The 17,793-nt window shown below is 32.6% G+C and overlaps 1 protein-coding gene across 4 annotated transcripts in view; it reads right to left on the bottom strand.

Moving 5' to 3' along the window:
• LOC150100243 (tyrosine-protein kinase Btk-like) overlaps positions 1–17,793 on the bottom strand; it is a 152,945-nt gene that overhangs the window by 59,563 nt on the left and 75,589 nt on the right. For all 4 annotated transcript variants that reach the window (XM_090402576.1, XM_090402573.1, XM_090402574.1 and 1 more), the window contains exons 8-10: positions 9,362–9,426; positions 3,862–3,927; positions 1,387–1,515 (exon numbers count right to left, since the gene is read on the bottom strand). In XM_090402576.1, the coding sequence (XP_090258702.1) occupies positions 1,387–1,515; positions 3,862–3,927; positions 9,362–9,426 (260 nt within the window). The remainder of the gene's footprint in view (positions 1–1,386; positions 1,516–3,861; positions 3,928–9,361; positions 9,427–17,793) is intronic.

The raw sequence follows: 17,793 nt of genomic DNA, 5'->3' as shown, positions 1-17,793 counted from the left end.
ATGATTTTCATTGCCTGGTGTAAGACCCCCACCCCTCCAAGCAGCCTGAAAAAAGTGGTTAGTCTGTAGTTTCCAAATTATCTAACATGTGCTCACCCATGATAATAAAATCAGTTCCACCTTGTAGATGGAACTGATTTTTAAAAAAATATTAACTTGCCATTTACCCTTTTCCTAAAACTCAGAGAACATAGTACACATTATATTTATCATTATGTATCAAATTTTGATACATAAGGATAAAAAAAATTAGTGGCATTTATATAAATTAAAATGATAACTGTTCACAAAAATTAATTTTTCAGCAATTTTGCATGTACAATCAATGCAATGTTTAAATATATTAATATTTTCCAGTCGTAATGAAAGCATTATTTTCACTACAATAAACACTGCAGTTCTTCCTAAATAATGCAATCTGCCAATGTGGATAATCATTTGTGCTCAACTGCAATAGCTTGTTGATTAACAATTAAAGTTAACATGAAATTATAGCAAACTCATTATCAATCAACTCGAATCAAAAAAATAAACACTAATAAATTATAGTATGATTATTTTTGACTCATTTGATTTTACTCTTTTCACTTGTTCATCTTGCACCATCAAATTAATGTTGAATTTCTGCAATGGTCTGATTTTCTTTTCTTTCTTCATGCAGCCTATCAAATTATTACAGTGAAGTAATAACTTTGTATACATGTTAAAATATATTTTGACATATCCTATTCAAGTGCTTAATATAAAGCAGTTGAATGGAATAGGAGTTAGTAGCAAATACTACATAAGCAACTACTCATTTCCACTAATTTTCTAAAATTTTTTTCCAGTTTAATTTAAATTACTGCACCAATATAAATTATGCAAAATAAATTATATTGTTTGCAATTTGATTTGGGAATTTTTTTTATCTTTCTAGGTATTTAACTAGTTATGAGAATCATTGGTAATAAATTTTTCGATGATTCCAAATGTCCATTATAAATAAAATGAGGAGGAAGAAGAAACAGCCTAACTGCATAAAATAGTTGCTACTTGAGGCAACTAAGGAGTAGTCTTAAAGTTCAAAAATCAATGTGTCACTATTTTTACTCAGGTGGGAAGAATTCTTGATCTTGCTTTACTGCTAACACCAGAGAAGTGCTGATGTTATTCTTGATAAAGTAACAAATTCATAACAAGAATTACATATGAAAATAATGATTCTTGCTACATATATAGTTAATTCTGTGTCTGCTATCAATTTACAACTAAAATAGAATGAATAATATAGAACACATTGAAAAATTTCTGGAAGACAAAATTCTGAACTGGACTAGAATGACAAAAATGGGGACCTGTAAATTATATATGAAAATATACTAAGAAAGAAAAAAAAATACTTACACTTTAGTAAACAATGACAAAGTAATCAGTCCTTTAGTTGAAGAATTACGAACCACAAATGTACCTTCTTTATTTTCAGTCCGCAGAAGCAACTCACACCGTTGCCGTGACATGTCTCCTGCATACCAACTAAAATAACATTGATTTATTAAGGGAGCTCAAATTTACATAGTCACTGATATAAGTATTAAACATATAGTTCAACATGATTTACTTTAAAACTGACAGACACAGTAAGAATATTTTTTTGATTTACATTAAAAAAAAAAAAAAAAATTTTTCTCAATTTATGATAAATTTCTAAACAATCATTCAACACCTTCCATTAGGGCATAACTAAAGCCCTGTTATGAGTAAGTAATTTGGAGTACAATAAACCAAATTTTAATAGAGCATTTAATCTATTCATGCTCTATTTTAAATATTTACATATTAAACATACTATAATAAATTATAGTATGTTTATTTTTGACTTCATTTGATTTTACTCTTTTCACTTGTTCATCTTGCACCATCAAATTAATGTTGAATTTCTGCAATGGTCTGATTTTCTTTTCTTTCTTCATGCAGCCTATCAAATTATTACAGTGAAGTAATAACTTTGTATACATGTTAAAATATATTTTGACATATCCTATTCAAGTGCTTAATATAAAGCAGTTGAATGGAATAGGAGTTAGTAGCAAATACTACATAAGCAACTACTCATTTCCACTAATTTTCTAAAATTTTTTTCCAGTTTAATTTAAATTACTGCACCAATATAAATTATGTGAAATAAATTATATTGCCATGAAAATACACGAGAATGCTCTCTCTACAAAATTCTAAGTTTTTTTTTTTTCAGGGAAAAAATTCTCAAGTTAACATCTGCAAATCGCAAACTAACAAAGTTTATTAGGGTGAAAGTTTGCTGCAATATAAATTACCAAAAATCTGCAATTAATACATACACACTACTTTAAGCTATAAATATGAAAGGAATGAAACAGTATCAAACTCCTTTGTCAATGTTTTTCATTGGATTGCCTGATCATTTTGTCAACAGAAAATAATCCATAGAAGTTTACTCACAGATCTTTGTTGTGGAAATTTTCTATGGAGATTTTGGCTGTTAACACCTTAAATTTTTATATTACAGTCAAACTACGAAGTTAGGCGGTAGGTGGAACCAACAAAAAGCGCGTAAGTCGAATTCGCGTAACTCGGGGTATAATTTTGCATGTAATTTATATATACAAACATACAATTGGGACCAAAGGTTTACAAAAACACCTATATTTTTTAAGAAATATAATCATAATTGTAGTTTTTCATACATAAAAAAAAGAAAGTTATTTCGATGTCGATGGTTTCATAAAATCTAATAGATTCGTCTGATGGCATAATGTCTTTTTCTTGTCACGCAAAATTTCTTCATAGCAAGCTAATGATTTTTTTATTCCTTGCCTTGTGGCTACAATTCATCCCTCATTAGAATCTATGTCCTCCAAAATCTGTAAACCTTTCTTTTATGATTGTTCTCACTGTGGATTCCTCTAGATCAAACTTCTTTGCTAACTCACAAATTTTCATTCTGCCTTCAAAATCCTTAATAATGTTGAGTTTTGTTTCCAAAGTCAATGTTTTTCTTTTCTTGCTAGCAGTAGAAGAATCAGACTTGCTTCTTTTGGATGACATTATTATTTTTTATATGATAAAATTTTTATCAAGAATATAACATTAAGCAATCGCAAGGTTTGTAGACTATAAAAATCATGTATGAACAGAGACTGCACGAAACACGACAGTGCTTGTTCACAGCATGTTTGACACTGGCGAATGTGGCCGGCACCTGAAAGATACGACTAGTGGTGAGGCGTGAAGCGGTACGGGAATAAGACAATTCAGACAATGAAAAATGAAGACATTAGTTTTGGGAACATAATACACATTATGAGCTTTGTGTTGCATTTGCTCACTAAAGATTAGTGTAATTTGACAATGTTAATGTGAGAAAAGATGAAAATTAATGTGTAAGTAAGCTATTTTAATCAAGCTAAATAGTTATGGATAGTTAGCATGAAACAAGTACAAGAGGGTCAATTTTAACTCAGACATTTGATTAATGTCATCTCACCATGAGTGGCCTTTTTTTATATATAATATTTTAAATATTTTTATATTTTTTATATTCACCCAAGATTAGAGAATATGTCAAATTAAATGTAGAGGGTTCAAACCCAGATCTTCCCAATTCACTACTGCTACTGACTATTATGGAGAGTGGTACGATCACTCAACCAAAATATACAATGCTCTAAGTAGTGAAATAATGAAATTCACAAATATCCAAACTCAAGTGTGTAGCAATGCATGTAAGGGGGATAGGGGAATATATATATATATATATATAGTTAATACCATTCCAAAAATGAACAGAAGCTAATTAATAACAAATATAAAAATTGCTAGAAATGTTTCTGTAATACTTACTCATACTGAAGCAAACCCATAGAAGCTTTTTCCTCCACATAATTACTCGGAATGTATCCAATTTCACTGTAACATGAAAAAGTGTCATTTCTATTATTACAAGAAATGTCAAAGAAATATACATCTTAAAAAAAATTCAACAAAATTCCAGAGAGGAAGAGAAGAAAGCTGATGATATATGAGCAGAGAAAAAAGGAGATGAGGTTATACTCAAAAATGAAGAGAAATAATTAAGGAGCTGATATTCAAAATATTTATTCTTATAATATTTTGAATATCAGCATAGCATAGATTTGTGAAGAGCAGGTCTTGCCTTAGTAATTTACATTCTATAATAAAGTGACAGCTGATATGGGTAATAGAATGGATGCATCATGATACTGCTCAACTTTGCAAAGGCATCTGACAAATGGAGATGAATAGAAATCTGGTTACATGAATTAAAATGGAGGCAGATGGACAGACATCAAAAAGTAGCATTTACATATATCACTCCCAGACACACGAGAAACTTCAAGGCCTATATAGTAAATAAATGCTATGTGTGTACATATATGGCAGAATCAGAGAGAGGGTAGGTCGCTAGTGGTGTGACACAGGGCTATTTAATTTATGCATTCACGATACTTAGAATAATTTGAGAAGATATATCCAGTTATTTGCATATGCTCTGAAACTTATGGAAAGAGGGGGGGGGGGGGAAAACAATAGTTAACAAAAATGATACATAGATCCTCCATGATGATGTAAACAGGCAGACTACTGACTGACTAAATGATAATGGTTGCTAATTCAAAGTGTAAAGCAAAATGCATGCTGGAACTGGGCTGCAAGAAATTGACAGGGATTTGTTGAGTGATGGTGAACAAAGTACTGTTGAGAAATTAAGACATTGCAAATGTAAGCAAAATAAAGGTCACTTGAATGTAGTGGATAAGTGATCCACTACTCTTCAATGCAATCCTAGAGATGGGGGAGGGGGGCAAAGAATTACTGATTGCAATGACTACCTTTGTTTCTTTTTGATGTCGGACAACACACAGTGGTATAATCATAAAACAGAATCACTATATACTTCACTTATCACAGAAACCAACCCATTCATATGTTCATATAATGCATATTTTTAAAAGGAAATGTTACATTTATAAACTCAAAATAAGAAACATTACTTTTGAGATATTTTCTACACCATGAAGAAAGTTCATAAATAGTTTTAAACAAAAATTCTGAAAAAAAACCTTGGAATTAACATGCTATATATCCACACACATACTGCTTGGAAAGAAGTTAATGGACACCATAGCGTGAGGAACAAAAAAAAAAGTCCTAGGGCACCCCCTGTCTGCAGCAATCCTATGGGGCATACTTTACACAAGCATATGATAAGCAATCAATTAGAATTTTGGACCATTTTTCATGTAAGCATGTAACGAGGTCCTGGACTGTTGTGGGGCAGACATCCCTTAACCTCACTCGATGCTCCAGTTAATCCCACAGATGTTCAATAGGGTTGAGATCAGGACTCTGTGGAGGCAAGTCAAGTGTGGTGACATTCATGTCAACAAACCAATTACAGCAGCAGCCTCATGACATGGTGCATTGTCTTGCTGGAAGAGACAATGGTCGGTTACATAGAAACGCCACAAAGCAGGAAGCATTGCATTGTCCAGAATGTTCAGATAACTCTCAGTGTTCAATGTTCGTGGCACCATAAACAGGGGTCCAAGGCCAAACCAGAAAAAAACAGGACCACACCATCACACTGCCATCTTGGACAACATAAGGACCTAAAGTCCTAAATGACATCCTCTATTCTTCCTCTATTCTTGGATAAAGAGAGATTTGCAAGTATTCGTTTTATTTTAAAATGACTGTTATAGCCATAACTTGAGGTTTTTGGAGGTTTTATAGCTGCTGGAAGAGTTTTATAGTTACACGTCTCTTTGACTTGTAATTACTTTATATAGCACTTTCCTATGTGCTACATTCCTATGTGAAAGGGGGTTGAGACTGGCAGATCATGTTTAGATGCCCCTTCACACAGGATTAGATGGAAAAAAACCAGTGTATACTACATAGTCATTACAAGCAGAGAGACTGTTTTTGTAATCAGCAGCAGCTATAAAACATTCCAAAAATCTCTATCAATTTACTAAAAATCTGGGAGACATTCATTTTAAATGCAAATTAATATTTTAAAATCACACTGTATATCACTAAATGGCACCAGATCACACTTTTGTTCTTTCTGCTGTCGGTAACAATTTTAAACCATTCCCACTATTCACTAATTGTTGCTGTTTGCATACTGTGCTCTGAAGATGTTGAATATAAAAAATCAGCAAAATGTCAACAACTAAGTAAATAAATATATTACTAAAATAAAGAGCCAAAAGGCATCAGTTCGGTGATGCAAAATGACATAAGCAAATGGATATCAGATCCAACATTATTTCAAAGCCAAATGTAGAAACCATGCGAGTTTCGTAAGTTGACCAGAGAGCTTGCGGAATACATTCCTCGACATTCACGAGTTGCCTTAGTGCGAACTACTCAAAAGACATAGGTGCCACCCAAGCGTCTATATACAGTAAAACCCTTTTTTTTTACACTTTTCAGGGGACTGATGAAAAAAAGTGTAAATAGTAGGAAATGTAAAAAAACATTAAAAAAAGGCTAAAAAATGACTTACTGCTATCTGAGTCTACATACTAGATTACAAAATTTAATAACTGAAAATAAATGAATTTACAATTACATTTATCTATTTAAAAAAATATTTAATTGTTGATTGTTTTTGCTTTTCATTCTTTTTGACACAGCATCAGATTGCTTTGCATTGAGTTCAATGCTTGACCTGTTTTTTTACTATCGTGTTCAAAGTGGATACGGAGAGTCCAAGATCTTTTGCTAAATGCACACGTGTTCCTGCATGCCAATCTACACGTCACAGAATTATCATCTTTTCTTCTACCGAAATACATTTTCTGTCTTTTTTCTCCATGTTACTAACATGGATAATCCACCACCGCAACTTGAAAGCAACTTTCACACGCTAAATTACGTAGCAGAAATTCTGCAATATCAATTCGTGCTGTGAGTGAAAAATCACGGTATCACTCATCACTACTGCAAGCGTGCAAGTCACCGTGATGGCGGAAACAAAACTACAGCCGAAAGCAACGCCATCTGGGGACAGAAATGCGCAGATTTCTGCAGAAATCTATTCGAAAATCAGTATTGCTACCCGAGAAAAAAACGCAAATCACGGGAAATAACATTCACATCAACTTGTTAATGGCGGGAAAACAATATATCGTAAGAATGGGCCTTAAGAAGGGACCAATGGAAAATGACGTAAATGGCAGGAAAACGTAAATTGAGGGAACATAAAAACGGGGTTTTACTGTATTTGCCTTTCATTAGTCCATGGCTCTTCAAGATTCTTCATGTGAAATCATCTATATGATGTCTGATATATTACAAGACATCCAAGTTTGCAACTTTATTCCTTCAACAAAAAGAGCTTCCTTGAAACACAATTCACTTAGCACAGCCTTTTGCCTTTTATCCTGTTGAGTGCTACCATGTGACCCTTTGCAATTGATTTGAAAATTTGAATGTGTTCCCACTTTCTACTAGAAATTATTAGTTATACAAATTGCCACAAACTGATTCATCTAAATTTGCAGTTGTAATCTTCAGAAATAAAAATCACTATAGAAATCAAATAGAAATCTACCACCCTTTAGTGTACCACTAAAGGGCAGTAGATGTCATAGTGTGCAGATCACGGATTATGTAACTCTCCTGCAATGAGCCCTTAGAAGTGCAACATAAGTTAAACTTCCTTATAATCAATTTAAAATCCATCTTCAAAATGTTCTAATTTCCAGTTAGCTTTCACATTATATAATCAAAATAAACAGTTCTTTAAGTTTAATAACTATTTTTTTTGCAATAACAATTTTTATTTGTTATGCAGAGATATGTTTCAACCCATTTTGTGTATGGTCTGAATGAATGAATGTCCACAGTGTAATTTTTAATCATTTCTTAATTTCTCTTTCATTTTTAATATTATAATTTATGATCAGCTTTTGCTAATTTTTTCCCTTATTTTCTTCCATGATATTTGAAACAAATCAATAACTTAATACAGGGTCCTTATTAGACAAGCTTTTGCCTTGACATTATGTTTTAATAATCAGAAAGACATTAAGATTTTATGTAATTTTATTACATTACAGAATAAGCTAAACATTCTAAGAAAAGAAAAGCTGGCATTTAAATTCTGTATGGAAATAGACTTAGATTTGGTTCAGACTTATATAGTAAATGAAAATCTATTTAGCTAAACATGTAAAATATTTCCAGTAAGCTGTCTGAATAACTAAGTCTCATTCTGGATGAAAGTGTACACTTCCTCCAATCCAAAACATCAAAACTAAAATTTTATAACAGAAAAAAACTAACCTTAGTAGATTGCTATTTAGCACTGTTAAAAAAATCATTGCTATTTCCATTTTGTTTCATTATATCCATTTATTTCAAAATCTGACAGCCATTTCCTTCAGTCTTCCACTAGGAATAGATCTATTTCTAATTTCTATCCAATGTCTGTCTGTCTGTCACAGAGTGTTAGTTCCATTATCATAATTCCTGAGATACTACTGACTGGGTTTAGTAACCCAACATTAGAAAAATAAAATGACTGATGAGAGACTCAATCAAATGTGATTAAAATCCAATTACTTTTAAACACAGATGCAAGAAGTACTTTCTCCTTATAATGTAAGGCAGTACTTCCCAAACTTATAGATGTAAAGGTCCCTTTGGAAAAACTAAAATATTTTATGGCCCCCATCGAGAAAAAAAAAAATCTTAATACAGACATATATTATTATAATATTTATTGTATTTATATTCAATACAAAACATACACAGTGAATATTGCAAAAATCAAATGCAAATATTAGATTTTTAGCATCTTACATACACATTTGACATGGTACATTATCTTATATTTTTTATATAGATAGATATATTTTGAAATGAAACTTATATCAATAAGCATATATTTACTAATATTCATTACGCGCCGAAATATGCAGGAAGCAAAATTTGTGAACTAACACCAATGTGGGATTTATTCCATTAAAATATAAAAAAATAATAATAAAATACGTTTCTTTTAAGATGAAAAAAATCTACTTAGTCTTAAACATTTTAAATTTGTTTTCATTATTTCACGTCCCCCCCCCCCAAGGGAGCTGCAGCCCACAGTTTGGGAAGCGCTGATGTAAGGGAACAAAAACTGTAATAATTATGTTGTTACTGAGCACAAAAACAATTAAAAAATTATTGCTTTTTTTTTTTTTTTTTTTAATGTGACATGCTTTTGCACAATAAAAAAAAAAAAAGTGTTATATCTGAAAAATAACCAGTTGTCCTATATACAGTACAACAAAACTATTTTGAAAATGTTCAAACTCACTTAAATTTGTTTTTCACTTGCCACCAGTGTTCCCGTGAATCATCGATAACTTCATACTCCTCTCCCTAAAATAACATACAATATATTACATGGTAACATAGAAACCTTTAACAGCTAACATAGTGAAGTTTATTTTTTTAATTACACCTCAGTAGATATGAAGTATTACTTAGCCAAAGCCGATGTTTAAACATTTATATTTAACATCTGGACACGTTAAAATCCCATTAATGACTCGCAGATTAAACTTTCTTCAAAAATCAAACATTTTTGAAAAAAGTTAAAAGAAAAAAATGGCTAAAAATTATAATATTTTGCTTAGAGATGATGGGTCAGAATTTAGAATATGCTGTTCCTTTAAAAATGCTATCATTTAGAATCCTTTAAAAATGTCAGCTTTTTATTATTTTTTAAAGAGTTATTTTGATGAAATAAAACAGAAACAATGTTTATTAAAAATTTAACAGCTAATATTTCTCTAATGTAACATGATCATCAGAACACAATAAATAAGCAAACCATTAAGGAACACTCTGAAAGGTAATTATATAAATAAGCAAACCATTTTGAAAGGTAATTATATAAATACATTGGAAATGAAGAGCAACCTTTTTTCTTTTAAAAAAAGTGTGTATAAAATTGTTTGAACATAGTATAAATTTATATATGCTATATGACCTATTTTAAGAACAAACTAATTATTCATCTTTCAGATAATTATTTCCCAAGTAATGCAAGAAATCAACAACAAATCAAGCCTGTTCACATTTGACACAACAAAGCCTTCATAAATTTCTTGAATCCAATCTCACAAATTTAAAAGAACTGCAGCAGAGCAGTATCATTTGTTCTATGGTAGTCAGTAGTTATGCAGTGGTCACTCAATCCAGCCATCCTATGCAAGTTTGGAGCCTGCTGTAATTCTGTTAATGTCCTTACCTTAGCAAGGAATCTTATATATATCACAAGGCTACCAGGGATGTCTTTTCTGAACAGGAGAGGAGGAGATAGTTGAATTTGCATGATGGGAGCAATTTTTTCAAAAAGAAACACTTTGGACCTAAATTTCATTCTCAGCAGAGAGTTATTTAGTGTCTTATTAATAAAATATATTATAGTCATTTAAAGGTAGTCATTTAATGAAGATCTGATCATATATGATCAGATCTTCATTAGAGCAAATGGAATGGATTCCATGGACAAGGGTTTGGATGTCACCACACTTCTGGCTAAATGGATGAAGGCTACAGATTCACATGAAACATCCATCCATCAGGAAGACAATATAAGACAGCTCAGAAAATTAAGGAGATTATAAAAATCAAGTGGATATTAAATCCAACATTATTTCAAAGCTGAATACAGAAACTATAAAAGCTTCGTATAAAATTTGACCGGAGAGCTTACAGGAATACACTTGCCGGCATTTATGAGTTGCCCTAGCCAGACCTTATAGGAGAGATGATCGCTATGCCCAAGCATCCATATGTTCCGCTCCTATTGGTTCATTTTGTAAAATTTCACTGGCCTGACAGCTGTTTCAAACTGGCTGGTTTTCATCAGAGACCAGGCAGAAACCTTAAAAGAGCAAAAAACTCTCTTTCAATACTAATACTGATGAAAACCAACCAATTTGAAACAGCTGTCAGGCCAGTGAAATCTTATCAAAATGGACCGATATGAAAGGAATATATATGGATGCTTGCGCATAGCAATCATCTCTCCTATAAGCTCTGGCTAGGGCAACTCTTAAATGCCGGCAAGTGTATTCCCATAAGCTCTCTGGTCAAATTTCATATGAAACTTTTATCAAATTCCTGACATTTATCTTCATACAGTGTACAGGATATGATAGTACTACATGAAAAATTTACATCATTACCAACTTCCTATCTACAATTTTCCTCCAAATCAATCTATTACCTGTCAAGACTCCAACATTAACAGATCTTAGAAATTAAAGGGATAAAAATCCCTTGTTGTTTTATAGCCAGTAAGCGAAACTTCAGATCGCGAACTACGATCTATGAGTTTCATGCCGAAAAACTATCGGCGTAGGCAATTCGAAGCAAAGGTGGAACAAGCTCCCTCCCTCACTATTCTTGATATTTTCTCACAATGTAAAACACAGCTCCTAAGAGATGTAATACTTCATTACATTATGAGGAGAGGTCACTACCCACACCGGTTTCAACCTTTTTGGAGGTCTCATCAGTGAGTAGGTAGACCTGGAAGATATCAAAGCTTAGTGAAAAGAACTTGCATACCTTCACTATACGAATGCCATAAAGGTGTATTAATATTTATAGTTAAGATAAAAAGCCAAACGGCTAGTTTTCTGGCAACCATAGATCGTAGTTCGCGATCTTAAGTTTCGCTTACTGGCCATAAAACAACAAGGGATTTTTATCCCCGTAATTTCTATTAAGGTTGCCAGAAAACTAGCCGTTTGACTTTTTATCTTAACTATAAATATTAATACACCTTTATGGCATTCGTATAGTGAAGGTATGCAAGTTCTTTTCACTAAGCTTTGATATCTTCCAGGTCTACCTACTCACTGATGAGACCTCCAAAAAGGTTGAAACCGGTCTGGGTAGTGACCTCTCCTCATAATGTAATGACAGTATTACATCTCCTAGGAGTTGTGTTTTACACTGTGAGAAAATATCAAGAATAGTGAGGGATCTTGCTCCACCTTTGCTTCGAATTGCCTACGCCGATAGTTTTTTGGAATGAAACTCATAGATCGTAGTTCGCAATGCAATCTTAAGTTTCACTTACTGGCTATAAAACAACACGGGATTTTTATCCCGTTAATTTCTATTAAGGTTGCCAGAAAACTAGCCGTTTGGCTTTTTATCTTAACTATTATCAGATCTTATATTTCTATCTTCTAAGTCACTTTTTACCGTATCAATCCACCTATGTCTTGGTCTTCCTCTAGGTCTTTTTCCTGCCAACCTGGCAGAGAACAGTTGTTTTGCTAATCTTTCCTCTCCCATTCTGTTTAAGTGACCATACCACCTGAGATTAGCTCTGCTAACGCATTCCTGAATGCTGACAATGTCAAGTTCTTTCCTAATATCCTCGTTTTTAATATCCTATTGCCATTCATGCCATCTGTTCAGGCCCCTAATCTTTCTCAGGATTCTCATATCTGTGGTCTCTAGTCTTTGGTCAAGTGTTTTACTTCTGACACAGCTCTCAGATCTATAAGTTAAAATTGGTTTGAACACTGTCTTGTATATAGCTAATTTAGTGTTTTGACTAATTTCTCTCTTATTCCATATAAATTTACTCAATTGGCTTCTTACCATATCAGCTTTGTTGATTCCATGGTCTATTTCCATATTTAAGTTACCAAAAATTTAAGTCACTAAAAATCATGCCTAAGTAGCTAAAATGTTTTACTTGTACTATAGGTTCTCCATTCATGATGGAGTTGATATTTTCAAGGCTTCTGCCTATTTTCTTTGTCTTTGTCTTGTTACTGCTGATCTTCATACCATATCTATTACAACAGTTATTCAATTTAGTCAGGGAATCTTGCAGACTTGTAGCGGATTTATTTAGAAATATAACATCTGCATAAAGCAAAGAGCTGACATTAACATCTCTAATTTTGATATCAGATTTAATACCACTTTCCTTCATAATGTGATCCATATAGATAATAAATAAGAGAGGGGATAATGTGTACATCCTTGTCTGACACCAGATTTAAACATTAAACCATCTTCCTGTAATTCCTTCAATTCTAACTGCTGACTTACAACTCAAATAAAGACTAAGTATTGCTTGATATAATGCCCCACCGACACCATACAAACTGTTGCGTTTTGAATAGCTTCTTTCTTGGCACCTTGTCATATGCTTTTTCCAGAGCTACAAAAGTTAAATACAGATCTTTGTTATATTCCCATGATTTCTCAACTATTTGTCATAAAGTGAAAATCTGATCCTGACAGCCTCTATTTGGCCTTAATCCAGCTTGTTCTTCACCAAGCTTCTCTTCCACAATCCTTTTCAAGCGTTTCTAAAGTATATTGGCATAACAAGTTCCACAACACAAGTTCCTGACATAAATCCTACCAGAAATACTCAGTAGAGAAATGTGAGAATGTGAATATTACCTCTGTAATTCTCATATTCAGTTTTATTTCCCTTTTTATGTATGATTACTATGAGAGCTCTACTCCAATCATCTGGAATTCATCCCTCTGAACTATACAGTGCAACTACTGTAAGACATATCTCCATACTATAGCATTTCTGGTCGAATATCATCTACTCCTCCTGGCTTTCCACATTTTCAGACTTTTAATGACTTTTTCTACTTTAAGTATGGATATATATTTCTGATTGCATGCCTGGTCAGTGTTTTTTTTTTTTTTTTTATCACTATGCTATCATCACCACTACTTTCATTTAGCAATTTTTCGAAGTAATTACTCCATACTTCAAGGATATCTTTTTCTCCAGTTTTCATATCACCTTAATCATCTCTAATTCTTTTTACAGCACTCTTCCTTCCATTTCTGAGCTTTATCAACAACCTCCAGAATACCTTGCCACCTTCTTGATATTTATTTTCTATGTTCTTACCAAAGTCTTCCCATGACTTTTTTAGCTAGTTTTACACAGTGTTTAGCTTTCTTACATTTGTTTCTGTATTCTCTAAGAGCACAAGTTCCTGACTTATTTGCCAGGAACCTTTGATATGATTTCTTTTCTTTTACTGCCTCCTTAACTTCCTGTGTCCACCATGGAGTTCTGATTTTTCTATCCTTCCAGACAATCTCACCACATGCCTCTCTGACTGAATCAAACAGTGTTTTTCTTCAGGACTTACCACTGAATCTTTGGTTTGATTGCTGTTCTCAAACTCTTTCATTTTTTCTTGAATAATGTTTGTATATTTCAGTCTACAGTTCACATCTGAGAGGCTGTTCAACTTTTATTCGCTTTAAAACTTTTTTACATATTCTTCTTTTCAATATGAAATTCAATTTTATCGAGACTAAATGGTGGTCATTTCCAATTTCAAATCCTCTGTACACTCTAGTGTCTTGCACCAATCAGAAACATCACTATAAACAATAACATAGCCAATGAGACTTTTCTTATTCCTTGCGTCTTCTCTCCATGTGAATTTGTGCACATTTTTATGTTGGAACATGGCGTTAGTAATAACCAATCCATGTCCTGAGCAGAAATCCAACAAGTAGTTGCCATTATTATTAGCTTTGCTCTTTTCTCCAAATTTTCCCAAAATATTTTTGTAAGTCTGAACAATCATTTCCTACTCTGCTGGGCACAAATAAGTCTCATTGTCCAGTTCCCCATTCTGATATTTGCCCACATCACTCTACCTGAAATTGCCTCGTATTTAGTGTTGAATACTATGGCTACTGTTTCTTTTTCTTGATTGTCATTGCCTGAATATAACATTCTGTATTTATTGCTCAGAAAGATCTCACCAGTTTTTGCCTTTTTTATTTCAGTCATCCCTATTATATCAATCTGGTACTTATCCATTTCCTCAGCTAGCTCCATTTCTTTGCCATTCAGGCTTCTTATGTTGATAGTACCAATCTTGAACTCTGGTGATGTTGAGTTTGGGATGTGTGTTAGGATTTGTTCCAGTAGCTGACTTTTCACTGTTAGCCCTAGTTCCCTGGCAAAAACAACGGGGGCCTTGTTTAACCAGGCGATGCCCCAGCCGGCACGAGTTTCTGTATTTGGCTTTGAAATAATGCTGGATTTAATATCCACTTTTTTTTTTTTATCATTTTTGTATCACTTGAAATGAAGTTTTTTGGCTCTTTATTTTAGAAAATGTTGAGAGATTTAAAAAATATATATATATATTAAAGGTAAACTAAACCGATGTGCAGATGGCTATTATATATTGATCTTGTTAAAAGTCATCTGAGTTTATTCATTTTTAGAGCCACACTTAATGGCAAATGTACTGACAACAAAATGGTACTAAGCATGAGGTTGTAGAAATGCAATAAGTTGGTTCTTTAAAGTGAACCAACGGAAATATGCTAGTTTAGCGAGGCAGTGCTATCTGTAGCTGTTCTCTTCTTGTTGGTGAAATGTTTCTCTGTATGTGAGCTAAATTATAACACAATTTGTGTTTTACAACATCTGGAGAAAACTGCTTCATTAATGTTAAGGTATCTTGGAATGATATACTAATTAACAGTGACGCAACATCAGTGCTCATCATTATTATGTCATTATGGGTTACTTTTGCATCTTTAATTTTAGAAATAAAATATTTTTGATATAAGAGGGATATGTTCCATACAACAAGAATATGAATGCAGATATTAACTTCAACATGCCCAAGCTAAATGGGGGAGGGGGGGATTTAGCAAATAGGGCTAACAACCTGCTTGTATGATGGAAAAATTAAAATACTCACAGAAACAATACAAGACGCAGCTGGACTATCCAGATGGATCTAATTAGGAAAGAACAAAGAAAAGATACTGGAAATGGAACACATTAAGGATTGGAACACTCATTCCTTAAAGCAAAAATAAGTTTGCAGGCAAAATGACTTGCATATCAGAAACAAAAAAGAAATTTAAAGGAATGTATAAATTAAAAGAGAAAGACAGTAGAGAGAGCTAAAGCAGGTGTAGAAATAATAATAAATATATGAAGGAATACTGAAAATAAAAATAAAATTGCAAAGAAACAAAAACTAAATATAATCAGTGCCTATAGCACTGAAAAAAGAAAACCAAAAATAGAAATTGAAGAATTTTATAAAATGCTACAGAAAACTGCTGAATTGATAATACTGGCAGGAGACTTAAATGGCAAGGATAGAAAAAAAAAAAAAAATGAATACTAGGCACATGCCAAAGATTCAATGAAACAACTCAAACGGAATAAGATTATTCCAGTTTCATGCATATAAAAAAAATTTAGGATAAATAATACTTTATTTATCCAAAATATCACAATACCAATATAATCACAAGTCAATACAAAGTAATATGGAGAAATAACAGAGAACAAATGTCCACCATAGATTGTATAATAACAAATACAACAATGAAACAGGATGAAATATTGGATTGAGTTGTAACATCTGTAGACACTGGAAATGATCATGGATTATTCATGGGAAAATTTAGATTACAACAAAATCTAAATAAAGTGAAAAAGCTAAACAAAGAAATAAATTTAAGGTTGAATTATTACAAGAAGACAGTATAAAAACTATTTTACTAAAATAGGCTAAAAGAGCAATTTAAAAAAAATGTTACCAGTAATGAAGATATAATTAGAAAAAATTCAAAATGACTGTTAAACAGCATATGAAGCACTGGGACAGAAGCAAACTGGAAAATCAAAACTGCATTTAATAAATATGTACAAGATAAAACTAATATAGCCAAATATGAATAAATAACAAAATAACTCAAAGCAAAAATATTGGGAAAGTTATCCTAAATAACTGGAATATGACTTTCAAGGAGCACGGAAACAAGTATGGAGAATGATGTGAAATCTTATCAAATTATATGAAGGCAAAGAAGAAATAAATGTCTGAAATACTACAACCAGAAAACACAGATGCAATTGAAATAAATAATAATTTAATAGAATCAGTCATCTCAAAATTGAGAAATAGGAAGTCATCTGGAACTGGTGGAATTTATAATGAAATGCTAAAGTATGGATGTAAAGAAATGACTGAAAACATGAGAAATTTAATTAAACATCTATGAGAAAAGACAGATTCCCAGCAATTGGTGAATGAATATTACAATACCAATATTTAAAAAGGGAACAGAATCTGAATAAATCAGAACAAAATACTATCAAGGAATAAACTTATTATGCACTACCCTAAAAATATATACAAGAATTATTATTATTATTAACATTTGACCTCCATGGGAGGTTCACACTATTGCACACAATGCTCATCCAACTGTGCTTTAAACTGATTCAATGTGAATCAGTAAAAAGAACCTACTCCTCTGCTCTCACCATCCTTATAGTTTTCAGCAATAGCCTCTTGTTCTCCCCCCCCCTCCCCATCTATGAAAAATCTCTTCCATGTCAAGCTGATAACAACCCCTGACTAGCTTATGTCTCAATCGTATCTGTCCCCTCCCCTATTCCTCCTATTTACGAGGCTTTGCAACTTGCATTCTTTCAATCTGTCCTCTTACTCCACATTCCAAAAACCACTGACTATCTCTGTGAATGTTCTCTGGACCCTTTCCAACATATCCTCGTCACCATGAAAACCCGGCGACCAAATCTCAGCACAATAATCCATATAAGGCCTTATACAATGGCATCATAATAACCTCTCTATTTCTGCATTCAGGGTCTCCACATCATTGCCATTATCCGATGTGATGTCTTCACAACTTGTGCAATGTGGCCCC

Source organism: Typopeltis vanoorti, chromosome 13, assembly GCF_054136105.1.
Source record: "Typopeltis vanoorti isolate ZY-2024b chromosome 13, IOZ_Tvanoo_1.0, whole genome shotgun sequence".
In the NCBI taxonomy this organism is placed as follows: Eukaryota; Metazoa; Arthropoda; class Arachnida; order Uropygi; family Thelyphonidae; genus Typopeltis; species Typopeltis vanoorti.
Note: the sequence above shows the minus strand (reverse complement) of the source record. Positions and strands in the feature narration are given on the sequence as shown.